Source organism: Centruroides sculpturatus, unplaced genomic scaffold, assembly GCF_000671375.1.
Source record: "Centruroides sculpturatus isolate CEXI.00-Female unplaced genomic scaffold, Cexi_2.0 scaffold1312, whole genome shotgun sequence".
Lineage (NCBI taxonomy): Eukaryota > Metazoa > Arthropoda > Arachnida > Scorpiones > Buthidae > Centruroides > Centruroides sculpturatus.
The window spans coordinates 196,428-219,922 of NW_019385668.1; the positions used below are offsets into that span (position 1 = coordinate 196,428).

At 31.2% G+C, this 23,495-nt stretch overlaps 1 protein-coding gene across 1 annotated transcript in view; it reads left to right on the forward strand.

Moving 5' to 3' along the window:
- Positions 1-23,495, forward strand: part of LOC111641053 (glucose dehydrogenase [FAD, quinone]-like) — a 36,612-nt gene that overhangs the window by 3,471 nt on the left and 9,646 nt on the right. Inside the window, exons 2-12 of the mRNA XM_023387159.1 lie at positions 896-1,098; positions 2,401-2,590; positions 3,913-4,044; positions 4,202-4,326; positions 4,445-4,615; positions 4,699-4,849; positions 4,924-5,087; positions 5,156-5,333; positions 6,856-7,078; positions 8,548-8,679; positions 21,795-22,155. Coding sequence (XP_023242927.1) covers positions 896-1,098; positions 2,401-2,590; positions 3,913-4,044; positions 4,202-4,326; positions 4,445-4,615; positions 4,699-4,849; positions 4,924-5,087; positions 5,156-5,333; positions 6,856-7,078; positions 8,548-8,679; positions 21,795-22,155 — 2,030 coding nt within the window. The remainder of the gene's footprint in view (positions 1-895; positions 1,099-2,400; positions 2,591-3,912; positions 4,045-4,201; positions 4,327-4,444; positions 4,616-4,698; positions 4,850-4,923; positions 5,088-5,155; positions 5,334-6,855; positions 7,079-8,547; positions 8,680-21,794; positions 22,156-23,495) is intronic.

Consider the following 23,495-nt stretch of genomic DNA (forward strand, 5'->3'; position numbering starts at 1 on the left):
CTGCAGGTTTCTGGTAAGAGCCTTACCAACGATGACTTCAAGAACTGGCAGAACAAGGAATCCATGTAGAACTGGAAAATAGAGATTCTGAAAACGAAGAACCCAAAAAATTTCTCTACAGATTTTCTTAGTAAAAGTTTGGTAACGATAACCGAAATCGTTGATCAAATTGTAGCGAATGATCTAGATCAGGCCTGACCAACCCAAATTGTTTCGCGGGCCACTTTGATCACGCGTAACATTACGATGGACCACAATTTAGGCAAATATGCTTTTAAAAAAGTAAAACAAATACAAAATAAATAAGATTTTATTGTTATGCTAAGAGTTCGTACTCGCACTTGCGCATTATAACAATAACACATGCATATTTCATTTATTTAATTGTTTTGGTATACACAAAACGGGAAACAAAAGTTTTAATAGATATATAATATCGATTAGTGAGCCACACAATTTAACGTGACTGGCCGCGGGTTGGCCAGGCCTGATCTAGGGAGTGCAAAACAAAACGAGGCGTTTTGGATGCGATCTTCTGCTACCGACATTTGCTTAAGGAGAGAAAAAAGCGACAAATAAAATTCACGACTTTATTGCAAAAAAAACAAGATTTTCAGAAAAGTCAGTACCTCGTCACAAAAAAATAAACTTTACATTTCTGTATGCATATGTTTATGTGTTATTTAACAATCAATTAAATAAAGATGGAAAAGAAGCCACGTGATTGATTAACTCTGGTCACACTACTTTAAACCTAATTATTAAATTAGTCTTCTTATAGCCCAATAATTCAGCAGATCGTTTAGTTAATTTAATATTGGGTTTATGAATTTGTTTGTATAGTAATCAATGTATTTAATTTTATATTAATTAATTATTCAATATCTAATTTCAGTTGGGGGAGGATCGGCAGGTTGTGTTTTAGCAAATCGTCTTTCCAAAGATCCTGGTAATAAAGTATTAGTTTTGGAAGCTGGAAGTGACGAAAACGAATTAACAGACATCCCTATATACGGCACTGCTATACAAAAAACATCAGTCGATTGGGAATATGTGACGGAACCACAAGAAAATGCATGTTTAGGTTTAAAGGGAAATGTAAGTTATGCTTATATTAAATAATATCTTTTAAATACGATTAATAATTTTATTTATATTAAAAAATAAAATATATTCTTTTAAATTTTGTTTTAGATATGGATTATTTTTAAGAAANACAAAACTTTATGTGAAAAACACAAATATTTGTTTTATTTGGGTTTTAATTAATAAAAGAAACAAATAAATACAATTTTAAAGTGCATTTTTATTCAACAAATATGTTTATAAATAATATGTAGCCCAAAATGTAGTCATTGCGCCAAATGATATTTTTTACGTCAAACTAAAAAACGAGTAGCCAAATTTGGCGCAAAGTTGCCAAATTTTGCAACGCTGAAAGGAATATTAAATAATGCTGGAGTTGGTATTCAAAAGATTATAGACCTAAATTCGGAGAAAGGAAAAAGGTCAAAAAATAAAAACGTGAAAAGGTTAAATAGACCTTCTGTTATGCAAATATTGATCCTTAATTTTGCAACCTTTCTGAATTCTTTTTGTTTTTTTTTTGCCTTTCTCTTTTTTTTCCGAATTTGGGTCTATAGTCCTTTGAGTCAAGACTTCAGTTTTATTTAGTACTCCTTCCTCATTCACACATTTCAAGTATTTGAAAATATTTCCTTTCTATTAAAAAATAAAATATATTCTTTTAAATTTTGTTTTAGATATGGATTATTTTTAAGAAAGTTATCAATTTGTCATTAAAATTTAACAAACCATTTAAAAAAAAAACACATTGGCTAAAAACATACGTTTCGCCATGAAAATCATGTAATTCTCGTCTTTGTTTATGTGTAGCATTATTATTTTTGTGAAAAGAATTCAATTTTCTTTCAGATATCTGCTTACCAAAATGAATACGTATTGCAATTAGAAGAATATTCATATGGAATAATACTCTATTCATACATTTCGATTACTTTTTAAATTGAATAATATTACATTTCAAAAACATTTCATAATCAGCCCTAGAGAAACCATTAAGTAATCGCCATCCAATTCTACACTCCAGATGCACCTGTTAGAATTTTCACATGGCATGCTTAATGCATGGTTAACTGTTACGTTTATTGTTTTTCAACATCTAAAGACTAATAGATGTCAGATTAAAATTCACATTCTTGAGTTATGTTTTTATTTAACTGCAGCAATCTTTCTGGTGTGATGGGAGGCTTGTTGTTGGCAAAAGGATGACGTTTAGTTAATTTCATTTAAAACAAACATATAAACATTTTTTATATATTAATTTTCATAATTTTTAAAATAATAAAAATTTCAAAGTGCTTTTTATTTCTTTTCAAGCAATCCAGGTGGCCACGAGGCCTGGCTTTGGGTGGTTCCAGCGTTATAAATGGCATGATTTATATAAGAGGAAATCTAAAAGATTATGACCAATGGGCTGAAAATGGTGCAGAAGGATGGAGTGGGGAAGATGTTTTTCCTTATTTCCTTAAATCTGAAGACAATACGGATATTAACAACGTAGACAGTGGTTAGTATACGATATTTTTAAATATTTAAAATATAAAAAGGTCATAATTTTGATGCAAGAAAAACATTATTTCTGCCATTATCAATAATTTTAAGATGAATCGGCAATATTAAAAGTGAATTTTAAAACTTACTAGAATTTCGTATTGTTGTTGATGATGATACTTTATACTGCATTTTGTTTTCTGTAATATTAATTTTAGAAAATGTAAAATTAACTAAAATAACAAAAAATTCTTATAAACTATTTTTTAAAGTTAATCATTGATTTAGGAGACTAAAGTGGTATAAACATTGTTTCACGGATATTACAAAAAATTCATTTTTTCTATAGTAAAACATATGTATGAAAAACTAAATTACTTATAAATTCAGTATTTTAGAATGCATAAATACATCATTTTTGATGATACCTACAGTAAAAATAAACAATTCTATATTNATATTTTTAATTATTATAAAATAACAAAAGAATTTTGAGTGTAGAGATAAGTTTTATAAAATACTAAATGCTAACAAAAAGTAAAATCTTTAAGTCTGACCTTTCGGAGACATGACACGTGATCACCCTTTATCTCTTCATTCCCTTGAACACGTGTGCCGCAAACCGGAATTCGCCTTACGAATTTATTAAAAATGTACTTATGGAACAACTTAATCTGTGATTCAATTGTGACAATAATTTTGTTTTCATTAAGAAAAACATTTGGAATAAGTTATATCAAGATAATGATGGTTATAACCAATTAATTTTCTATCAGATTAAATACAAGATATATTGGACAGACAATGTTCTTGTGATGTCAAATGTGAAATTAATTTAACAGATTAGAAATTGTTCTTTCTAGACAGTTTAGTCTATTTCATCTACTATAAGTTTAAAACTGACCATCTCGACCGAATTTAAACATACACTTAGTCAGGTTTATTACATACCGGATAAAAACCTGAACGAACTTCTTTCACATGTTATTTCCTATATACTGAAAATGCATGCACTCTCAGCCAAATTTACCTTTTTGAGAATAAAAACGAAAGTAATGTACTACAAAAATATGCATGCAGAATGCACGAACAATTTAAACCTTTTTTAATATTGATCGTTAAACACAGATGGCCAGTTTCCTTCAATCACCTAACTAGTTTATATGATTTGTAAAATCTTATGTGAAAATTAATAAAAATAAGATTCTAAGAGAATATTTTTTATTATTCGTAGCATTAAATTTTTTAACGTTATGGTATTAATAGGCATTTTTGCTTAAAAAACTTGAACATTTTTGCTAGTTTTGATATTACATAATCAATTTATTTTTCTTGAAGGTTATCATAGTACTGGTGGCTATCAAACTGTTTCATCTGCACCATATGTTACTCCGTTAAGAACAGCATTTTTACAAGCTGGAGAAATGCTTGGATATCCCGTTAGAGATGTCAATGGAGCAAAACAAATAGGTTTGTCGTACTAATGAAATATGTAAATATTAACACAAATCGATTGTATTTGATTTAACTTCTATACAAATCCAGAATTCAAAGTATTGACTGTTTTGTATTTCAAAAGTGTAAATACCGTCCACCAATTTTAACACATATATTTTAAATTGATTAGGTTTTGCCCCTATACAATCATTTGCCAGAAATGGAAGAAGGTGCAGTACCAATAAAGCATTTATACAACCAATAGAGAAAAATCGTTCAAACTTAAGTATTTTGCTCTTTTCTTTCGTTACCAAGGTAAGTCCTTAATAACTTCTTGAATCGTGCACATACAATCAAATTAATTTCTTTATAATAAATATAATATTAAAGTGAATAATTTAATGTACAGTACATTAAATAATTTTTTTCACAGATCATATTCAACGATTCAAAAAGAGCGGTAGCTGTTAAATTCGATCGTTTCAGCAGGACATACATCGTAAAAGCAAGAAAAGAAATCATTGTTTCAGCGGGAACTATAAACACACCTCAGCTTTTAATGCTTTCGGGTATTGGTCCGAAAGAAGAGTTGGAAAAGTTTGAAGTATTAACCAAAACAAACAATCAGTTAAAAAATATTAACTGATTTATTAAAAAAGCGCATTAACATGAATAATTTATTGCTAGATTCCAGTTATTTCAAATCTTCCTGTTGGATCAAATCTTCAGGATCATATTTTTTCTCCAGCCGAATATTTAATTGACAAACCGGTGTCAATTGTGGGATACAGAGTTGCTAATCCTTTTGTCGCTGCTGAATATTTTGTTGCAGGAAGAGGTAAAAAGGTTTTAATTATTTCATTTATAAGAAATTTTAAACAATATATTAGGTTTGTTGTATTTAAAAATAAGGCCCGTGGACTCTATACATGGGAGTGGAAGCAGTTGCTTTCCTAAACACGAAATACGCGAATGCTTCCGAAGATTATCCTGATGTACAAATACACTTTGTTGCCGGCAGCACGATTTCTGATGGAGGCAATTTTTTAAGAGAAGATAATGGATATACGGATGAAGTAATACATATTTCATACGATAGATTTATTTATTTGTGAAATATATTATATCCATTCAAATTTTTCAGGTATGGACAAAATACTATGAACCATTTTTAAATAGAGACTCGTTTACTATGTTTCCTGTTTTAATACATCCGAAAAGTCGAGGTTATGTGAAATTGAGAAATACTGATCCTTATACGTATCCAATCATTCAACCGAATTATTTATCTCATACTGATGATATAGTAACACTTGTTAATGGTAAGCGTTTATAAATTATATTTTACGCTTTAAATTTAAAGTATAAGAGGATTTCCAATCAAAAAGTTGGTTGGAAATCCTCTTATACTTTGGTTGTCCCACTGTGTAAAGCAGCAGTGGGACAACCAAGGTCCGCAGGCCAACTCCGGTCCTCGAACAGATGTAATCCGGCATGTAAGCTGATAGATAAAATATTATGTTCTTAAAGGTTTTAATACATATTAAAATTTCAGTTAAAATTGTTACTTAATGTGTCTTCTCGTGATGAATAATAATTGTAAATGTACATAAATTTAATCAGTCGAGAATCTACTTGTAACTATTAAAATAATTAATCTTATCACTGCATTAATTTATGATGGATTTACTAAATTTAAAATGTAAAATATTCGGTTTCTAATGCAAGGTTATGTGTAAAGGTATTCTGTTATGGTGTTTGAATCCGTACTTTTTGACAAAAATATTTATTAATTACAAAATATAATAAAAATATAGTTTATTTTACATAATAAATATTAATTTTATGAATATTTATAAATATTCTCAGGAATGAGATACTTTATTACATTTTGTAGAGAAAAACAATTTGTCTTTAGTCTGCAATATACATTAATTTTATCATTAATAATTTTTATGGAATAAAAAGAACGGTGTTTCCTGTCCTCTAACAGAGTAGAACGAAGCGAAGTACTTGGTTTTTAAAGAATTATAAATAAAAATTGAAGTTTTTAAATAAATATAATGTTGTCAAGTAGTTAAAATAAACTTTTTCAACTATCTATATGTAACCTTTGCTATATTACAACGGTTAAATTTTCCGTTCTTCTCCTATTTCCTCTGTAGTAAACACAGTATACAGTATACAGGGTGGGCCATCGAAACGGCATAGTTATCGTGTTCGTCCAAGCAAATCGCTCGGACAGGTCGATTTTATTTTCAAGGGGGACATCTTCTGCAATAAAGTTTTTGCAATAATACAAAAGACAACAAGAAATTTTAAAAACTCATTCATTTTTTATTAACTAAACAAACACTTATTTTGGAAAAAAGTAACACAAACTATTAACAAACATAAAAAAAACCATTTAAGCTGGACCGCATATGCAAGGAAAAAAATATTCTCCCTTGAGAATAAAATCGACCTGTCCGAGCGATTTGCTTGGACGAACACGATAACTCTGCCGTTTCGTTTTCGATGGCCCACCCTGTATAATCGTATAATCGTAAATGTTTATTATACACCAAATTTTTATGTGTTATTTTTTAAACGAGTAATTTGTAATGTAATTAAAGATAACTTCAGATAATTTGCAGTTATAATAAATTATTGTTTATATTACTTAGGAACTGTAGTCAGTCACTTTTCGAGTAACAATTATTTTAATTGAGAAACATAGAATGTTCTTACTGGAATTTAGAATAAATTACATTATGAACACGTTCAAATAAATAAAATAACTGAATAAAAATAGATTGTATTGAATATATGATACTAAAATTTATTTTATTTATCAAACCATAGCTGTGAAAATAGTAAAAAAACTGACTGAATTACAACCGCTGAAAGACTTTGGTGCACGACCATTTCCAAATTTGCTACCCGGCTGCGAAAATTTTGAAAGAGAAAGCGATGCTTACCTTGAATGTATGATTCGAACTCTTACCATCACCATATATCATCCTGTTGGAACATGCAAGATGGGTGCAGTTAATGATCCAACAGCTGTAGTTGATCCACAGTTAAGGTTTGTATAATAAAAGTATTAATTACGCAAGAAATATGAGTAAATTAAGTTTAATAATAAGACTGTTTGTTACACAAAAAACTGATATAGTAGAGTCTCGAAAACTCGGCCTAATGTGGACCGAAGGGTGGCCGAGTTTGTGAAAATGCTGGGTTATCGGAAATGGGGTTAAAAAATAAGTACGAGTGTTTCCTCAGAAAATACTGTACTTTACTTGTATGTATTATTTACTCGAGAATACAACAGAGAATAAACTGCCCAAATACCCTTAAACAAAGGAAAAGTACGTCCTTTATGAAGGCATAGAGCCTTTGCTACATGAAAATGAAAATTAATGAATACACTGTGTACAGTAATTTACCTGATTAGACAGACCTCAGAAAAATACTTTATGAGAGCTTTTATACTTTTATAAAGCTGTCTCTAATGAAAATTAATTAACTAAGGATTTTTTGCCCTGCGAGGGTGTGGCCGAGTTATCCGGACTGCCGGGTTATCGAGTGCCGAGTTTTCGAGACTCTACTGTACTGTATTATAAAATTGTTCACTTATTTAATTATATTTAAAAACGCATGTAAAGTATTGGCCTTTTAGCAGAGAGGAAACAAAAGAAGCGCGACCTTTTCAATTGGACCCGTCTGCGGTCGAATAAAATACCACTTGTAATGTGTTGACTTGTAAATAGGGGAAAAACAAAGGAAGCGCAGACTTTGTCAATTGAACCCATGTATGGTCAGACGATAGACCATTTACCATATGGTAACCTACTAAACGTAAACAAGTGACGGACGTTAATGTAAGCTTGACTCCCCTAGGATGATGGCGGACCAGAGTGTAAGCTGTTCGGGCAAGAAAGAGTTGTGATTGGTCGGAAGTCCCCGTCCAAAAAACCCTTAAATTGCGGGATGAACGGGAGAGGGAGGAGAGAAGGGCAAGAGACTGGTACACGGTAGTCTCAGGCACTTGGGAAGCCCGCTGAATGTAGAGAGAGTGTTTTCCTCTGATAAACATCTTAACGACGGGTTAGTGCGGAGACTAGGCTGACTCTGCAGTTGAACCAACTCCACAAGCTGACTGAGGCCTCTCCAGAGTTTAATAGTTCCCGGGAGCTAATCCAATACGTGAGACACCACGCTTTGTTGTCCTGTATATATTATGTTGTCGAACTTGTACATTCTACGAATTTGTTTTGTAAATAAACTGTAAGTATTCGCCGAATTGATTGTGAAAGTGTACTTTCTGTCGAACCTGAATCAACTATCGGATCGTGATACACACGGAATCCAACTCAACGAGACAGAGTTTGGGAAAAAACTTCACAAGAACTTCACTACGCATATGAAATTTATGAATATCATAGCAATTAATAAATTTCTATTTGTTTATTTGCGCAGAATATATCTTCACTTTCAAGTATTAATTTTGTGAAAACGATACTATAATAAAATCACGTTTTTCTTTTTTCTCAGGGTGAAGGGCGTAACTGGTCTGCGGGTTGTGGATGCTTCTGTTATGCCAAATATCGTCTCTGGTAATACAAATGCTCCGACTATAATGATTGCAGAAAAAGCTTCGGATATGATATTGAAAAGCTATCAATTGTAGAATATAATAAAAAAAATTATTGAAATTCCAATTGTAAAGACCAGCACTGTTAGTTATTATTTCTTTTTTATTTGTTCTACTAGAAAGACCAGGAACCAATGCATGACTCGATGCAACAAATTTATTTATTTTATGAAATACATTTCGAGTGTTTTCTAATTTTCGTTACTCATCTGCATTAAAATTTAAAAAGTTACTCACTAATTTAATAAATTATTATAATGAATAACAATTGATTTAATGATAATAGATATAAATTTCGTGAAGTGTGAGAAGATATTTGCAAAATACTTTAAGAACATCGGTAAATCTTAAGTATATGCTTTCAATATTTATAAATTACTGAGTAAATTCTAAATTATTAATATCAATACATAGATGACTGAAGAAGTGTGTTAAAACACTCGACATGTATATAGTATAATAAAAACTTTAGATCTAATGTTGGCTTATGATCTTTCTTATAGAACACATAAAGAAATATTGATAATATGTAAGCATAATTTTTGTAAGTTGTCAATTAAATGTAAATTGTCAATTAAAACTTTTCAGAAATTAAACTTTTAAAAGTTATATTATCAATATATTGTAATAGAGATAATATAATTTAAATTATAAAATTTATATTTTATAAATTCTGAGTTATTATTCAAGTGCTATTTATAAAATTGTCATCCATTTATGTATATGGTGCTTAATGATAATGTAAATAAATTAGAACTAGCGATTGAAATATAAGAAGAATAAGTGGAAAAAATTCGTTAAAAAAAGGTCTTTCAAATCTACGGGTTTTCAAACATTTATGAATGATTTATTTAGTTATTTCAGTCTTATTTCATCATACATTAATTATAGGAACATATACTAACACAGGAAAGTATCGTAATCGTGTCAAATTCGAAATATGATTTTTTTGCAAATCTTCACATTTTGAAATCATTGAACCCAAAAAGAATCAACGTGATTACAATACCTTTTCCTATTACGTATAACAGCCGGAAAAGTAAAAGTATACTAGCTCTATGACGGCTTTTCCTTTTTCGCTAGACTTATTACACCATCAGTCAGAAAGAGGACAAACTTTAGAAAATCACATCTTTATTTCCCTGATTATGCATTTCGGACATTAAGTCCCTTTTCAACTCCATGTGATATAAATGCTTATGCGAAGTACAGGAAATTGCGACGATGGATACAATATGGATGATTATTGACTAACAGGTATTTGAACAAATACAACGGTCAAAAACAAAGGAGAAAAGACAAAAGCAAACGAACCGTTGTATTTGCTCAAATACCTGTTAATCAATAATCATCCATATTGTATCCATCGTCGCAATTTCCTGTACTTCGCATAAGCATTTATATCACATGGAGTTGAAAAGGGACTTAATGTCCGAAATGCATAATCAGGGAAATAAAGATGTGATTTTCTAAAGTTTGTCCTCTTTCTGACTGATGGTGTAATAAGTCTAGCGAAAAAGGAAAAGCCGTCATAGAGCTAGTATAATTGAACACAAGACTAGACAAGAAGCGTATTACAGAAAGTAAAAGTAGTTTCTTCATAATGTTAACAAAAGAAATTGATAAAATTCTATAATTGCCGGACAACGTTATTGCTGTTAAGAAAGATTTCATACAAATTCTTTCATACTGCAGTTAGTCGTTGTTCACCTCCATAATATTGCTAATAAACTTGCATTTTATATAATAATTACAACTAACAACATTAAAAAGTAATTTATTAGTCCATGTTACGCAATATAATTATATGCATATATATTAATCTAATTTGATTCATATTGTGTTCTTAACTTTACATATGTTGTAATATATATTTTTCTATACCCTGCAACACTCGTGAATAATAATTAAATTCAAACTGATAATGCTTACTTAACGCTTACAGATGTGTAATTAGTTTTAAGGAAGTTTTACAAAACTATTCCTATTTTTGTGTTAAACCGATAATGACAAATATCATTAAAATTGTCTGATTAAATAATTTAAAATTTAGAACTAAGGGCACTGTAACTATTTTATCTAATCTAATTTTAATTTATTCTTAACTTAGAGTTTTCAAATGCTAACTCTTCGAAAGATTTTATAAAATTTAAAATTATAAGAACTTATTACATATATGTATATTATAGTGTACAAATATAATGTAATATTATACATTACATTTCTACGTATTACATGTTACTGTGAATGACCGATATCTGGCGAATGTCAAAATTCTCCGGTGAATATTAGCATTCACACAGTCGTTTCTCTATATTATATTTTATTCAATATTGTAATATTTCTACGTAGAGCGTTTTAAGTAATGTAAATGACTTAATTATATGTTTTTTCTCGCATAATTATAAAAAAAATTGTATATATACTTTTTATAATGTTATTGCATATAAAATGGCACAAATAGCATACAAAAAATATTCAAATATAATATTTAATACTTACACATATTTTCTTAATTTATAACAAGTAAATTGTAAAATAAAACAACAAATTTTTGAAACATTTAATCAATATTCTATGTCGATAATTATTTCTGTTTTTTTTTTTAGTTTTTAATATTTTTATGTATTCTAAATAAATACATAAAAAAATTATCATTTAAAAAAATTCATTTAGGGGAGACCGGGGCAAGATCGGCATGTTAAGCTTTACTTAAATTTTGTGTAATAAATACTGCTGTAAACTGAAAAAAAAAGCTTTGCATATTGTCTATTGGAATGTTACCTTACTATAGAACTGGTTAAAATCAGTTTGGAAATAAAAATAATTAAAATAATTACAACTTTACAAGAAGAGAGAAATTGACGAAGTTGCCCCGGGTATAGGGGCAAGATCGGCAACTTCTCTCTTTTTGTAAAGTTGTAATTATTTTAATTATTTTTATTAAAGTTGCCCCTGGTATAGGGGCAACAGTAATGGGGCAAGATAGGCACGTATATAAAATTATGTTATTAACAATGTATAAGTTGGAATTCACTATTAAAACAAAGAAATACAAATCCAACACCCATTTAATATTATTACAACGAAATGCAAGTTCAAAGACATATATACATGAATAACAAATGCAAACATGTTTTCATTTATCATCTGTTTGATTTTTATCCTTTGCTTCTAATGTGGCTTTATGTTGCCGATCTTACCCCGCTAGTCATGATTTCGAAACATTAAGTACAACCCTGAGAACAGAATGCCAAGCCACGATCTGGCCACGTGAATAAGTTGAAGTTACATCCTTCTAACAGGAAAAGTAACTTTCGTTATCATGGAATTATAACAAAACCTGCCAATTCTATATAAATGGAAGTAAAATATTATAATGAATTGAACGAAAATGAAAATTTGCTTGATAATTCAACTACGCTTGTTGGAGAACAATAAGAACACTACACTCAACAAGCCACCAATAAAACTCAACTGCCTAACCTATAACCAAAGTCTCCTTTTAATTTGTTTTTGAAAAAAAGTGCTTGACAAACTTGCCCCGCATGCCGAAGTTGCCCCGGTCTCCCCTACTAATGTAATAAAAAATTTATATTTTTTCTATTGCGATTATTTAACATCATAACATATATTTCTTTGGTAAACATTGCATTTAGTGACAGGTGAGTTGAAACCAAAGACTTACATATTGGTTACATCATTATTTCAATTTGACACAAATCTGCTCGACGTCATGCTTTATGTAATTCCTAAAACTGCACGTTAAACGTCAGGATAGATGTTTTTTGTAAATTATTATTCGCATGATTAAATATAAACGATTTAGTAATGTTTGATTTATGTAGTGTAACAAACAGGAATCTTATTAAAAACCACTAAAAGAAGTGAAAACATTGTGACGAAAAATTGCAGCCCGGGTTGTAAGGATGTCACAATAAATAATCACTGCTTAAAATTAGTTTGGTTTATTTGGTTACAGCAACGCGATCTGCCGAGGAAAATGCCTCCCAGGAAGAATTTTAAGTACAGCTGGCCTCTAATTAGGTGTTAGTAACGTGAAGAAAACCCAAAAAACTGCACGTGGTCAGACCTCTGGTCACGCCCAACCCCTCAAGAAACGAACTATCGGTATTCGGTTGTTTTATCCATTCCCCTACCGGAGGGCACTTATTAGAATTAACAAAGTATCGTTCAGAAATAAAAAAATCCGAGTGATAAGTGCTATATGCTACTTGTCATAGTAACAAAGTGAATGTAATATACGTTTTTTTTTAATTACAGTAGACCCCTATAAAACGGGTTCCTATTATTACGATTCTTATAAGACAGCGAAAAAATTGCGACAGTATCCGTAAAAAACGGTAAAAAACTCCTATAATTACGAAAAACGTCATCGGGCAGCCGAACTACTTTCCGCGCCGTCAAGCGCTACGCTACGGAGAGATTACTATTGTCTGTACAGTATTATATATAAATTATATATAAATTAGGTACTGTACATATAATTATATATTAATTATATATAAATTAGGTATTGTATATATAATTATATATTAAGTATATATAATTATAGATTAACTTAATTTATTGTAACTTTATTATAATTATATATATATATTTTTTCCGCCGCCTGGCGCCACACTACGGAGAGTTTAGGCGAACTATCGTCTGTACAGTATGTAAATTAGGTACCGTAAGTCTAATACAGCACTGTATTTANTTTTTTTTTTTTTTTTTTTTTTTTTTTTTTTTTTTTTTTTTTTTTTTTTTTTTTTTTTTTTTTTTTTTTTTTTTTTTTTTTTTTTTTTTTTTTTTTTTTTTTTTTTTTTTTTTTTTTTTTTTTTTTTTTTTTTTTTTTTTTTTTTTTTTTTTTTTTTTTTTTTTTTTTTTTTTTTTTTTTTTTTTTTTTTTTTTTTTTTTTTTTTTTTTTTTTTTTTTTTTTTTTTTTTTTTTTTTTTTTTTTTTTTTTTTTTTTTTTTTTTTTTTTTTTTTTTTTTTTTTTTTTTTTTTTTTTTTTTTTTTTTTTTTTTTTTTTTTTTTTTTTTTTTTTTTTTTTTTTTTTTTTTTTTTTTTTTTTTTTTTTTTTTTTTTTTTTTTTTTTTTTTTTTTTTTTTTTTTTTTTTTTTTTTTTTTTTTTTTTTTTTTTTTTTTTTTTTTTTTTTTTTTTTTTTTTTTTTTTTTTTTTTTTTTTTTTTTTTTTTTTTGTGAGTGCACCACTCTGGAGTGAGTATTACACTAGAACAATAAATACAAAACTGGAATGACAAAAGATATACAATAAGTGACAACGCGCATACAGTATCAACCATAGTTAGCTAATAATGGAATTCGGTTAGACACATAACCGCTTTTTCTTAAAAATGTCCTTAATGAAGAAATTAAAGTAGGCACACAGTTCTTTGGACACTAGGATATGGGCTGGACAAGGCCAACCATACCCCAAAGACAGGACTTCCAGCGTTAGCCTGAAGCGTTCGATTTCGTAAATATGGCATTCATATAATATGTGCTGTGCAATTTCAGCTTTACCAGTTGCGCAGGAGCAGAAGGTACTGCTGGCCAAATTACGTGCCGCTAGATAGCAATTGAAATTTCCATGACCAGTTAGTATTTGAGAAAGAGAATACGAAAAGTTATTAATTGGATTCCTGAGAAAATCATAAATTGTTGGGTAGAACATCTTGGTGACATTCCCTTTAGTCGAAGAGGTCCATGACTGGTTCCATTCTAAAATATTATGGTCATAAATAATCCTTGTCAGAGTGTTCCTAGAATAAGGCTGTATAGTCAGAGGTAGGTTTTCATCTTTAGAGCATCCTTTGCTGCAGTATCTGCCATCTCATTGCCCTCCACACCTGCATGACCTGGGACATACCGTGTTTCCCCGAAAATAAGACATCCGCAGAAAATAAGACCTAGCACAGATTTTGCTGAATTGCGAAATATAAGACCTCCCCTGAAAGTAAGACCTAGCGAAGTTTTTTTTAGTCGTAACGGTCATCGACAGATGGTTGAAAGTAGCCGTTGGCTTTTTGAAAGTACAGCCACTGATTGGTCAGCAGACAATTACGCCACACGGCATGATTTGCATAAGACTATGGCTTGGAAATCATAGATTTGCATAACGTTACGGCTGGTGATGGCTAATTGGTCGGCCGGGAATCACGCCACATGACATTTGCATGGTGCTACGGTTCAGTAATCACTAATTGGTCATCGAGTACGATGTTGACGCTATAAAAAGGCGACAGTTCGACACACCGGATATACGTCACTCTGGTCTAAGTTCGATTTGGGAATTTTTTTGTTCAATGATAAATGTGAATTCTTCTTCCTGGAAAAAATAAGACATTTCCTGAAAATAAGACCTAGCGCATTTTTCAGAGCAAAAATTAATATAAGACACTGTCTTATTTTCGGGGAAACACGGTAGAAGAATTTGAAACATTTCGAGCTTAGGCTTACATTTTCTTGGATATTCCTAATCATACTATTTCGAAGATTAGTATTCGTAAGTGAGGTCAGTGCAGCTTTAGAATCACTTAAAATTGAGATAAGCTTGAATCGTTCAGGAAGTGTCAAACTCCACTGAACAGCCTGATGAATTGCTGCTAATTCGGCTTGATAAATGGTGGTAGCCTGATTGTAACGCTGCCTAAGAATTTGCCGAGGGTTCTCATGCAGATGGGTATATACACATACACTTGAGCCAACACCAAGCTCGGACTTAGAAGATATACCATGTATAAATTTTAATATAATAAAAAGGGAATTAATGAACAATTATTTATTGTGACATGGTCATAATGCCGGACTGCAATTTTAAATCATATTTTTACTTTTTAAATTTATTGATAAATATATGTTGTCCACGTCAAATCAATGGTGGTTTGTCCCTGTACATCATACTTTTCTTTTAACAGTAGAGTCACGCCGGTCATCTATTAACTGCTTTCAGGGGAAAAGATTTGAATTGAAATAACATGACGTTCGGTTTTTATCGGTAGTTCGCATATTCTTAACCAGGACCTACTGCCCCTAAGGTTTCCATATCTTGTCTCGAATGTCATCTATTTCATCAAAGTTCGAACTTCATCAAACGGCTTTCTCAAGATTAACGAAAGACCGACAAACGAACGACAGTGGGGATTTATAGCTCTACAATTTTTTCAAATTGCAGTTCAAAAAGATAACCGTATGCCGGAAAATTGCGATAGACTGTTATATCGGTATCGGTTAAGTCAATAAATAAATACAGTTAAGTTAAATGAGATGAATTATTCATCATTAAATGTTAATTAATTGAACAGTAATATTTTTCTCTATTCTTGTCAGACAGTTCGGGAATTCACCAACAAAAGTGCTCTCTCGTATTTACAGCACCGAATTAGTCAATTCCGTAGCAAAAAGGCCGTTCTGCAGTATCGAGAGTTCCGGTAGTCACACAGCGCCAAGTGGAAAGTTCACTGACTGACTACATATACAGGAATCAAAATTGCCGATTTCTCCGTCTTTTAAACGTCTGTAGTAAATGTCTCCAACATCTCATTCGAAAGATACTTGTTTTCTTAGGTAGCCTGCAAAATTTCAGGTTTTTCTATGAAGAGGTAGCCGAAATATAAGCAGTTGAAAAGTGCAAAGATCTCCATAAAAGCTGTATCTTTTCTCTTTCTTATTCATTTGGCCATGCAGATGTTCCTAGAGAAAGAACACCACTGGATCTAGAGAGCTCAAATTTTAAATTTACGCCATCATCGTTATCAGTGAGAAGCTGGCAAAACTTGCGGGTAGATAGGTAAAACTTGGCGGGGTCCTTTCCCTTGTTTTTATCGCTTCTTAGGATAAAATTGCTTCCGAACGAATGATTTTCATTCTAAATGTTGTTCAGAATAACAAAAGAACAAATTTATGCAAATTAAACTTTTTTATAACGATTACACTAACAGCATGTTTAAAGCATTCGGTGGTGTCGCGGAATTGTTGGTCGTAGCTGCCTCGGATTTGAACTACAAACTATAGGGATTTCGGAAGTTCGTAATTTAATAAAACCCGAGGTAGGCCGTAAATGTTTGTAATTTAAACGGTTTCCATAAACGCTGTAAAAGTATGCCTGATTTTAAATCAAGTTTAGGCTACTATCCCGTACATAAGTTATAGTTTTGCGAAACTTACAGATACCATCTAAACATTGTAAATAAAAATGAGTTTATTAAAAGATTGCGGACTGAAATTTACTGCAAACCAAAATTTTCGCCATGACAGTATTACCGTGGCTCTCCCCTATCTGCTTAGTATCCAGCGACTATGTACAAATTTTATTTAATTCTAAACTCAAATTATTATTTCACATTTAAAGACTTGTGCCATTTGTATTTTTAGTAAATAGTCTATTGCTTGATTTTGATGATAGCTGAAGTATGTTCTTTTACTCGTAATAAACGCATTTAAACGCCCAGTGTGCTTTTTAAATTGATACAATGTATGTTTACCGAGAATTTTTAAAGCAATGTACAGGAAGCTAAAGGTTATAGAAAAGAAATGTTTGCTTGAATAGTGTATTAACTGCGCGAAGTGATATATTTTATTAGACGAAAGAAAAAGAGAGAGGTCGAAGAATGAAAGAAAAAGAATAGTGACAGCAGCAGCCGGTATTCTCAGGTCGTCTCCGTCCTAAGTACTGAGCGAGCCCGATGCTCCTATATTTCGGTGATCAAACGAGAACCGGTATTAGTAGTGCGATTGTTTGACTACAAACTTGCAACTTTTTGAAATTTTATTTAATATTTGAATTTTTTTGATTCATTATGAATCGTCTACATTTTTCTTTTTTCGTCATTCGTCATAACTGTTAGAAACATTCTTATTAATTATAAAATAATCTAAAATTGCGTAACTTCAATAAATATCGAATCTTTAAACGGCTAGTGTTAAATTCAATAAGTTTTATTAATTAAGTATAAGACTTTATATACAATCGTGAACATTCCATGTACAATTTTAAATGTTGAAGTAATTACTTTTCTGCTTTAGACATATATCCACTGCAACGTGTGTTTTGGGCTAAAGTTTCTTAATTCATTAAACATCTCTTTCAGTGTTATATAAACAAATAGATTAGTTAAAGCTCTAAATTCATAATATAATGATGTATTTATTTATTATTATTTTTCGAAAAACAAAGATTTCTTTGTAATTACAGTAATTATCTGCTAAGTAAAAATATGATTTTTACGGAAATAAATAAAATATTGTATTAAATATAAAATAGCATGTGTTTACTGTATATCTTTGCTTATATACATTTTCACATATAAATATGTTTTTCGTATTTAAAAAGATGCGACGATAATGAACGAGAATGCTGATTACAGTATGAAAATAGGTCGATACAAGTAACCCATAGTTACAGGCAATGATGTGATTGAAATCTGGTTTTTAAATAGGTAGCGTGTTCTTTCCTCTCCTATTTATTTCAAACTAGCAGACCCCGCCACGCGTTGTTGTGGCTCAAAATGTATCTATTATAAATGTATAACACTTCCCCCGTGGGAGGAGGGAATTTTTCGAAAAATCCCTTAGTGTACATTTTCTTGACGTACCCTATTAAAACTCAATCAAAAACGCAAAAAACCGCATCTGAAATAGTATAATAGAAGCCAAATTCTTCACGGTAAGCCTTAATCCTGTCCCTCTCCCCGCGGGGGGGAATATCGAAAAATCCCTTTGTAGTGTATATTCTGTTGACGTACCCTATTAAAACGCAATCAAAAACGCAAAAACCCGCATCTAAAATAGTATAAATAGAAGCAGAGTTCTTTACGGTAAGCCTTAATCCTGTCCATCTCCCCCAGTGGGGGGAATTTCGACACGTATACTATATAAAAACACGTGCGTATTCGAATGCAGCGTTGTGTGAAAATTTCAAAGAAATCGGTAGGAACAAACGAACATTGCATTTTTATTTATATAGATAGATAGAAGATGATTCGCTTTAGTTCATTTTCACAGAAAAGCGTAATGCCTCACAGAAAAGCAAACTTAGGGCGTCGTACTCGTAGCGCCATCTTGTTGGACATAAAAGCCTTAACCTAGATGATATGTTTTAATTTATACGAATGTTTAACGGAATAATATACAGCCTATGTCCACCCCGAAGTTCCATTGTAAATATTGGTGAAAGAATTTTTGAAATCGGATGAGTAGTTTCGGAGATTACCTGCTGCATACAAACTTACATACAAACATTACCTCTTTATAATATTAGTATAGATAAATTTTGATGCCATACATACACTAATCTTGTTCAGTTTTCCTTTAATGACTTCTAAATTTATGCGTGTTGTGTTAAATTAACATTGAACTTATTAATACAGTAATTATGACTAAATGCTATAGGATATTTCCTTTTATTTTAATTTCTAGACAAATTCGTGTACTGTAATTTAAAACTTAATCTTAAGAAAAGGACGATGTATTATTTATTATCACTATATCCATCATTATGAAATCCTTTATAAATAATGTTAGTGTATAACTTCAGTCAACCGTATGGGAATAATATTAAACTTATTTTTAACGCACCTTTTTAAAAACAAGTCAACTATTAAAAACAAGACTTATAAGTATAACTAAAAATTACGAAAATGCAGAATTAATTATATATAAAATGTTTTTTGGGCATAACTACTTTTTTTAATATTTCTTACAATTCACTTGACACACTTGAGATTTTAAGATATAAATTAAGATTAAATCTATCAAGGGCACTTGCAAATCAAGTAAATATTACTCTAGCATTGGATAATATTTTGTTATATATATATATATATATAATTTAATTCGTTCTAATTAAAAGTAAAGTTGAACAACAGATTCGAAATTTAGTTATGAATTTGATTCGAGCTACAGCGATGTTTCTTATATTGTTCTTCAGATTCTTCGACATAGTTAGGGATAAGACGAAGATTATAGGGAGGGAATACGACTATATCATTGGTAAGTTATTGAATTGGTTTCCAATTATAAATAAACCAGCAATGAGTTGTTCAACTCTCCTGACAACGTTTAAATTTTTGGTGGTGCCATTTATTAAAAACACTTTTTTATATTTTTAACTATTATAAAATGGCAAATAAACTTAATTTTGAGGGTAGGGATGAGTTTTATAAAAAAAATTGTAAATGGTAATAACGATTTTACTCTTTAATAGCATTTACAATTTTTTTATAAAACCCATCCCTACCCTCAAAATTAAGTTTTTTTTGGCATTTTATAATAATTAAAAATATAAAAAGTTTTTAAATAAAATATAGCTGGCGCCTACAAATGTTGCCAGGAAAGTTAAGCAATCGTTGCTGGAATTTTTAAACGTACATTTCTACGCCAACCACATTCAAATTTAAATTTTTCTAAGAACAATTCGCAAAATTGTAACCGTTAATTTACGATTAACAACCGTCATTTATATAAATTTTGAGATTCAATTTACCTATACAAAAAATAAATTACTTCCCTGCTAAAACCGAGCTTAAAATTGAAAAGTTTCATTTCTTCTGCTGTCATTTCCAACGTATTACGTTTATTTGGTGACACCGGCCAAAGTTTACAGAAAGTTCTTAAGCTAGTTAACGCCTATGCTAAGTTTGACATTCTACAGGAATGTAGCCTAATCGGAATTGTCTTCCCAATGTCAATTTACCGAATTAAACTTCTTATTGTTTATAACATGGTGGTCCATAAAATCCGTAACATCTCTCAACAAATATATTCGTTTAGTCAAAGATACTAAATTTGTTTGTTGTCCACGATAATTGGCCTGGAGAATCAATTGTATGACAAGGATCCAGGGCATCTTATCTACTACCCAGTTTGGTGTGATCTTTCTATTCGAAAGTCTAGTCCGTCGTTTTGAGAAACGGTACGTAATTAGATAAACTAAATAATAGGTAGATCTTTAAAAAAAATCCTCCCAACCAATCGTACTACCTCCAAGGGTAAAAGAAATTTTGCAACTAGATTCGGCTTTTATTCCACAGATAGAGAGAAATGTTCCTCCGTTCTCCCAGAATACGAAAAGGAGTTTAGGAGCGTGATTGTGCTTACAGAGAATTACTTTAGATCAGTGGTGGCGACTTGCCTACCTCCTGGCAGCCCATTTTCCGTGGTTTTATTTCCCATTTTTGCTAAGTTTTATTTCGAGTGTTCGTCAAACAGCGCCTTGGTCAATTATACAGCGTTGTATAATTACATGTAAAAAAAATTTTAAGTTAAATTGAAAATTGTGAGGAAAGACAGATAAATATAATAATAATATAATTATATTTTTATTTAAAACTAAGCATCGAGTGCTGCGTTGTCGCCAAAGGACTTGACGCAGAATCCGAATATTCTTATAGTGTATACGCCATTTTAAATTTTTTTCGCATACCCCTAAATCACCAAGCGCATATCCTGGGGGTACGCGTACCTCTGCTTGAAAATCGTTACTTTAGATGGAAGGCGCTGATTAAGTTGGAGAAAACTAACAGTAGAGATGCAACCAACTGTAAGAACATCAGTTACACGAAAACATGATCAAGATAACATCACACTTAACAGAGCTGTAAAGAGCAAACACATGGTAATAAAGAAGAGAACAACGTGTGTTAACGCCATGCAAGCAAACGTTCGAAAGACTAACGTATACTTGCATACTTTCGTCTTTCTACAGCTGAGACGAAAGCTGAGAGGAAAGTAAATGGATCAAGGAGCTTCAGTAAATGGATCAAGAAGCTTTCTAATTACGAGTCTACTTCAGGCAAATTTATAATTCAGTTCCGGCGCTCACGAGATTGTTGTCGTTCGCAAAAACCCATGAATGGTAAATGGTTTTAACCAGTGTTGGAAAATGTCATTCTCCAACCTTCCTAAAAGAAAAAGGCCTGCAAATCCTTCATCAACATTATGTCTCCAGCATTCTGCTTCTCCATCTCTAGCTCAGGGCAATTAGCAGATCTCAACAATGTTAGCATAATGCAAGACGAAACAGCCACGATAATGAACTATGAGAGTACATACTTGTGAGATTCCGGACTAATATTTTTAATTTAATTCAAATATTACATTTTATAAAGTTTAACAAAAACTAAAAATTTAACTTGGAAAGTCAACAGAGAAGTTCATCTCATGATACGCTTCCTTTCGAAATGACATACCATCTGTTGAGTTCGACTCATCTGAGGAAGTTCGACAAGAAAATCTGGGATTCAATTATAATTTCTCTATCCGATTTTACCAAATTTGGGTGTGTCCAGATACGTGAGAAAGAAGGACCAAATGATAGAAGATCAGGGAGTTTGCCCAATGCCCAATTCGCTCTCCAGAAAGTTCTCCCCTCCCAAGAAGTCGCAAAAGATTCCTCTCCTCTCGATCAAGATCTACCGACTTATTTGTGCGCCCGAAGGATTATATTGCAAGGACTTAGTGAACATTTTGCGAGGGAATGCATCGATGAATGTTCTCTCACTGTCGGAAGAACCTCAACGACGCTCTCAGGAAGTTAACTAGAAGGAATTTGTCCAACGCGCGATTTTATCGTAAACTTTCTCTCTCTCCGAATAAATGCATTAAATAATAGACGTAGATCAAGCATTTATCCGTATGATATTAATGTATAGACGTGGGTCAAGCATTTATCCGTAAATGATATTATGTTTTTAAACGTCATTGATGTTAGTTACTTAAATTTAAATATTTTTTCTGTTTTATGTTAATATAGCAGCATAGTGAATCACTTCCGTGCACCCTGTCTTTGTCATTCCTCCTTCATCCCAGCCCATCCTCACATGGAAACTGACGACCTAGGCGCGGATGAAAACCTAGATGTTGCTAGAAAAATACTGGTCATCCCGCACGATATACTACAGAGTATATCGTGCGGTATTATCGTGATACAGAGTTTGTTAATACCGCATTTAAGGTCACGTGACTTTCACATACTTCTATATCTTAACTTGCAACAGTACTTCTCTATTAATTAACTTGCAACAGTGTTTTGAAACGTTACTTGATTTCCTCCTTACGCATATCCCGAACGCAGGGAATTTCTTAGGTAAAAATAGTGTATTTAATTTTAATTAAATACGGTACTTCCTTTTTCTCCTACGACGGCAGTTTATTCCATCAACAAAGAGAAGCTCGGTAGCTGGACTCTCTGTGAACTGGTAGTGAGAAAGCTAGAAAAATCCACTCTATCCACTTTCGCAGCAGATTGAACTTTATATCGGAGTTATATAACGTATACAAAAGGGGACAAGATAAAAAAAATTTTTTAAAGCCTGAATCAACATTTTATTAATATAATATTTTTATATCGTATATAGAAAAAGTAACATATCTGTAAAAGTATACAAAAATAAAAACAAAAATATCATAATTCTAAAATCGAACAAAACAAAAAAGAAAAACTAAACACTCAATAAAACACAATTTAGTAAAACTCCAAATACAAGTACAGTGGAACCTCGGTATACGACCTTAATCCGTTCCTGATGTTTGGACTTATACCGAATAGGACGTATACCAAACCAACCTTTCCCATAAGAAGTAATGTAAAAACGATTAATCCATTTTCATGTAAAAAAAAATGGCTGGCTTTAAACATCTCGCTATCCTGGCTAGTTCCTGGTTGATTTTTCATGAGATCAGCATGTATCTTTTTAGCTTTCTCGCAAATAATTGCCTCTGTTGCTACTAGGTTTGCCTTATGTTTCGCACATTTCAAGTGATTTTTAATGTCAGTTCTGATACGCTGTCGCCAGCACACTGTTTTTCAGTTATCCAAAGCAAAAGCAATTTCTCACATGAT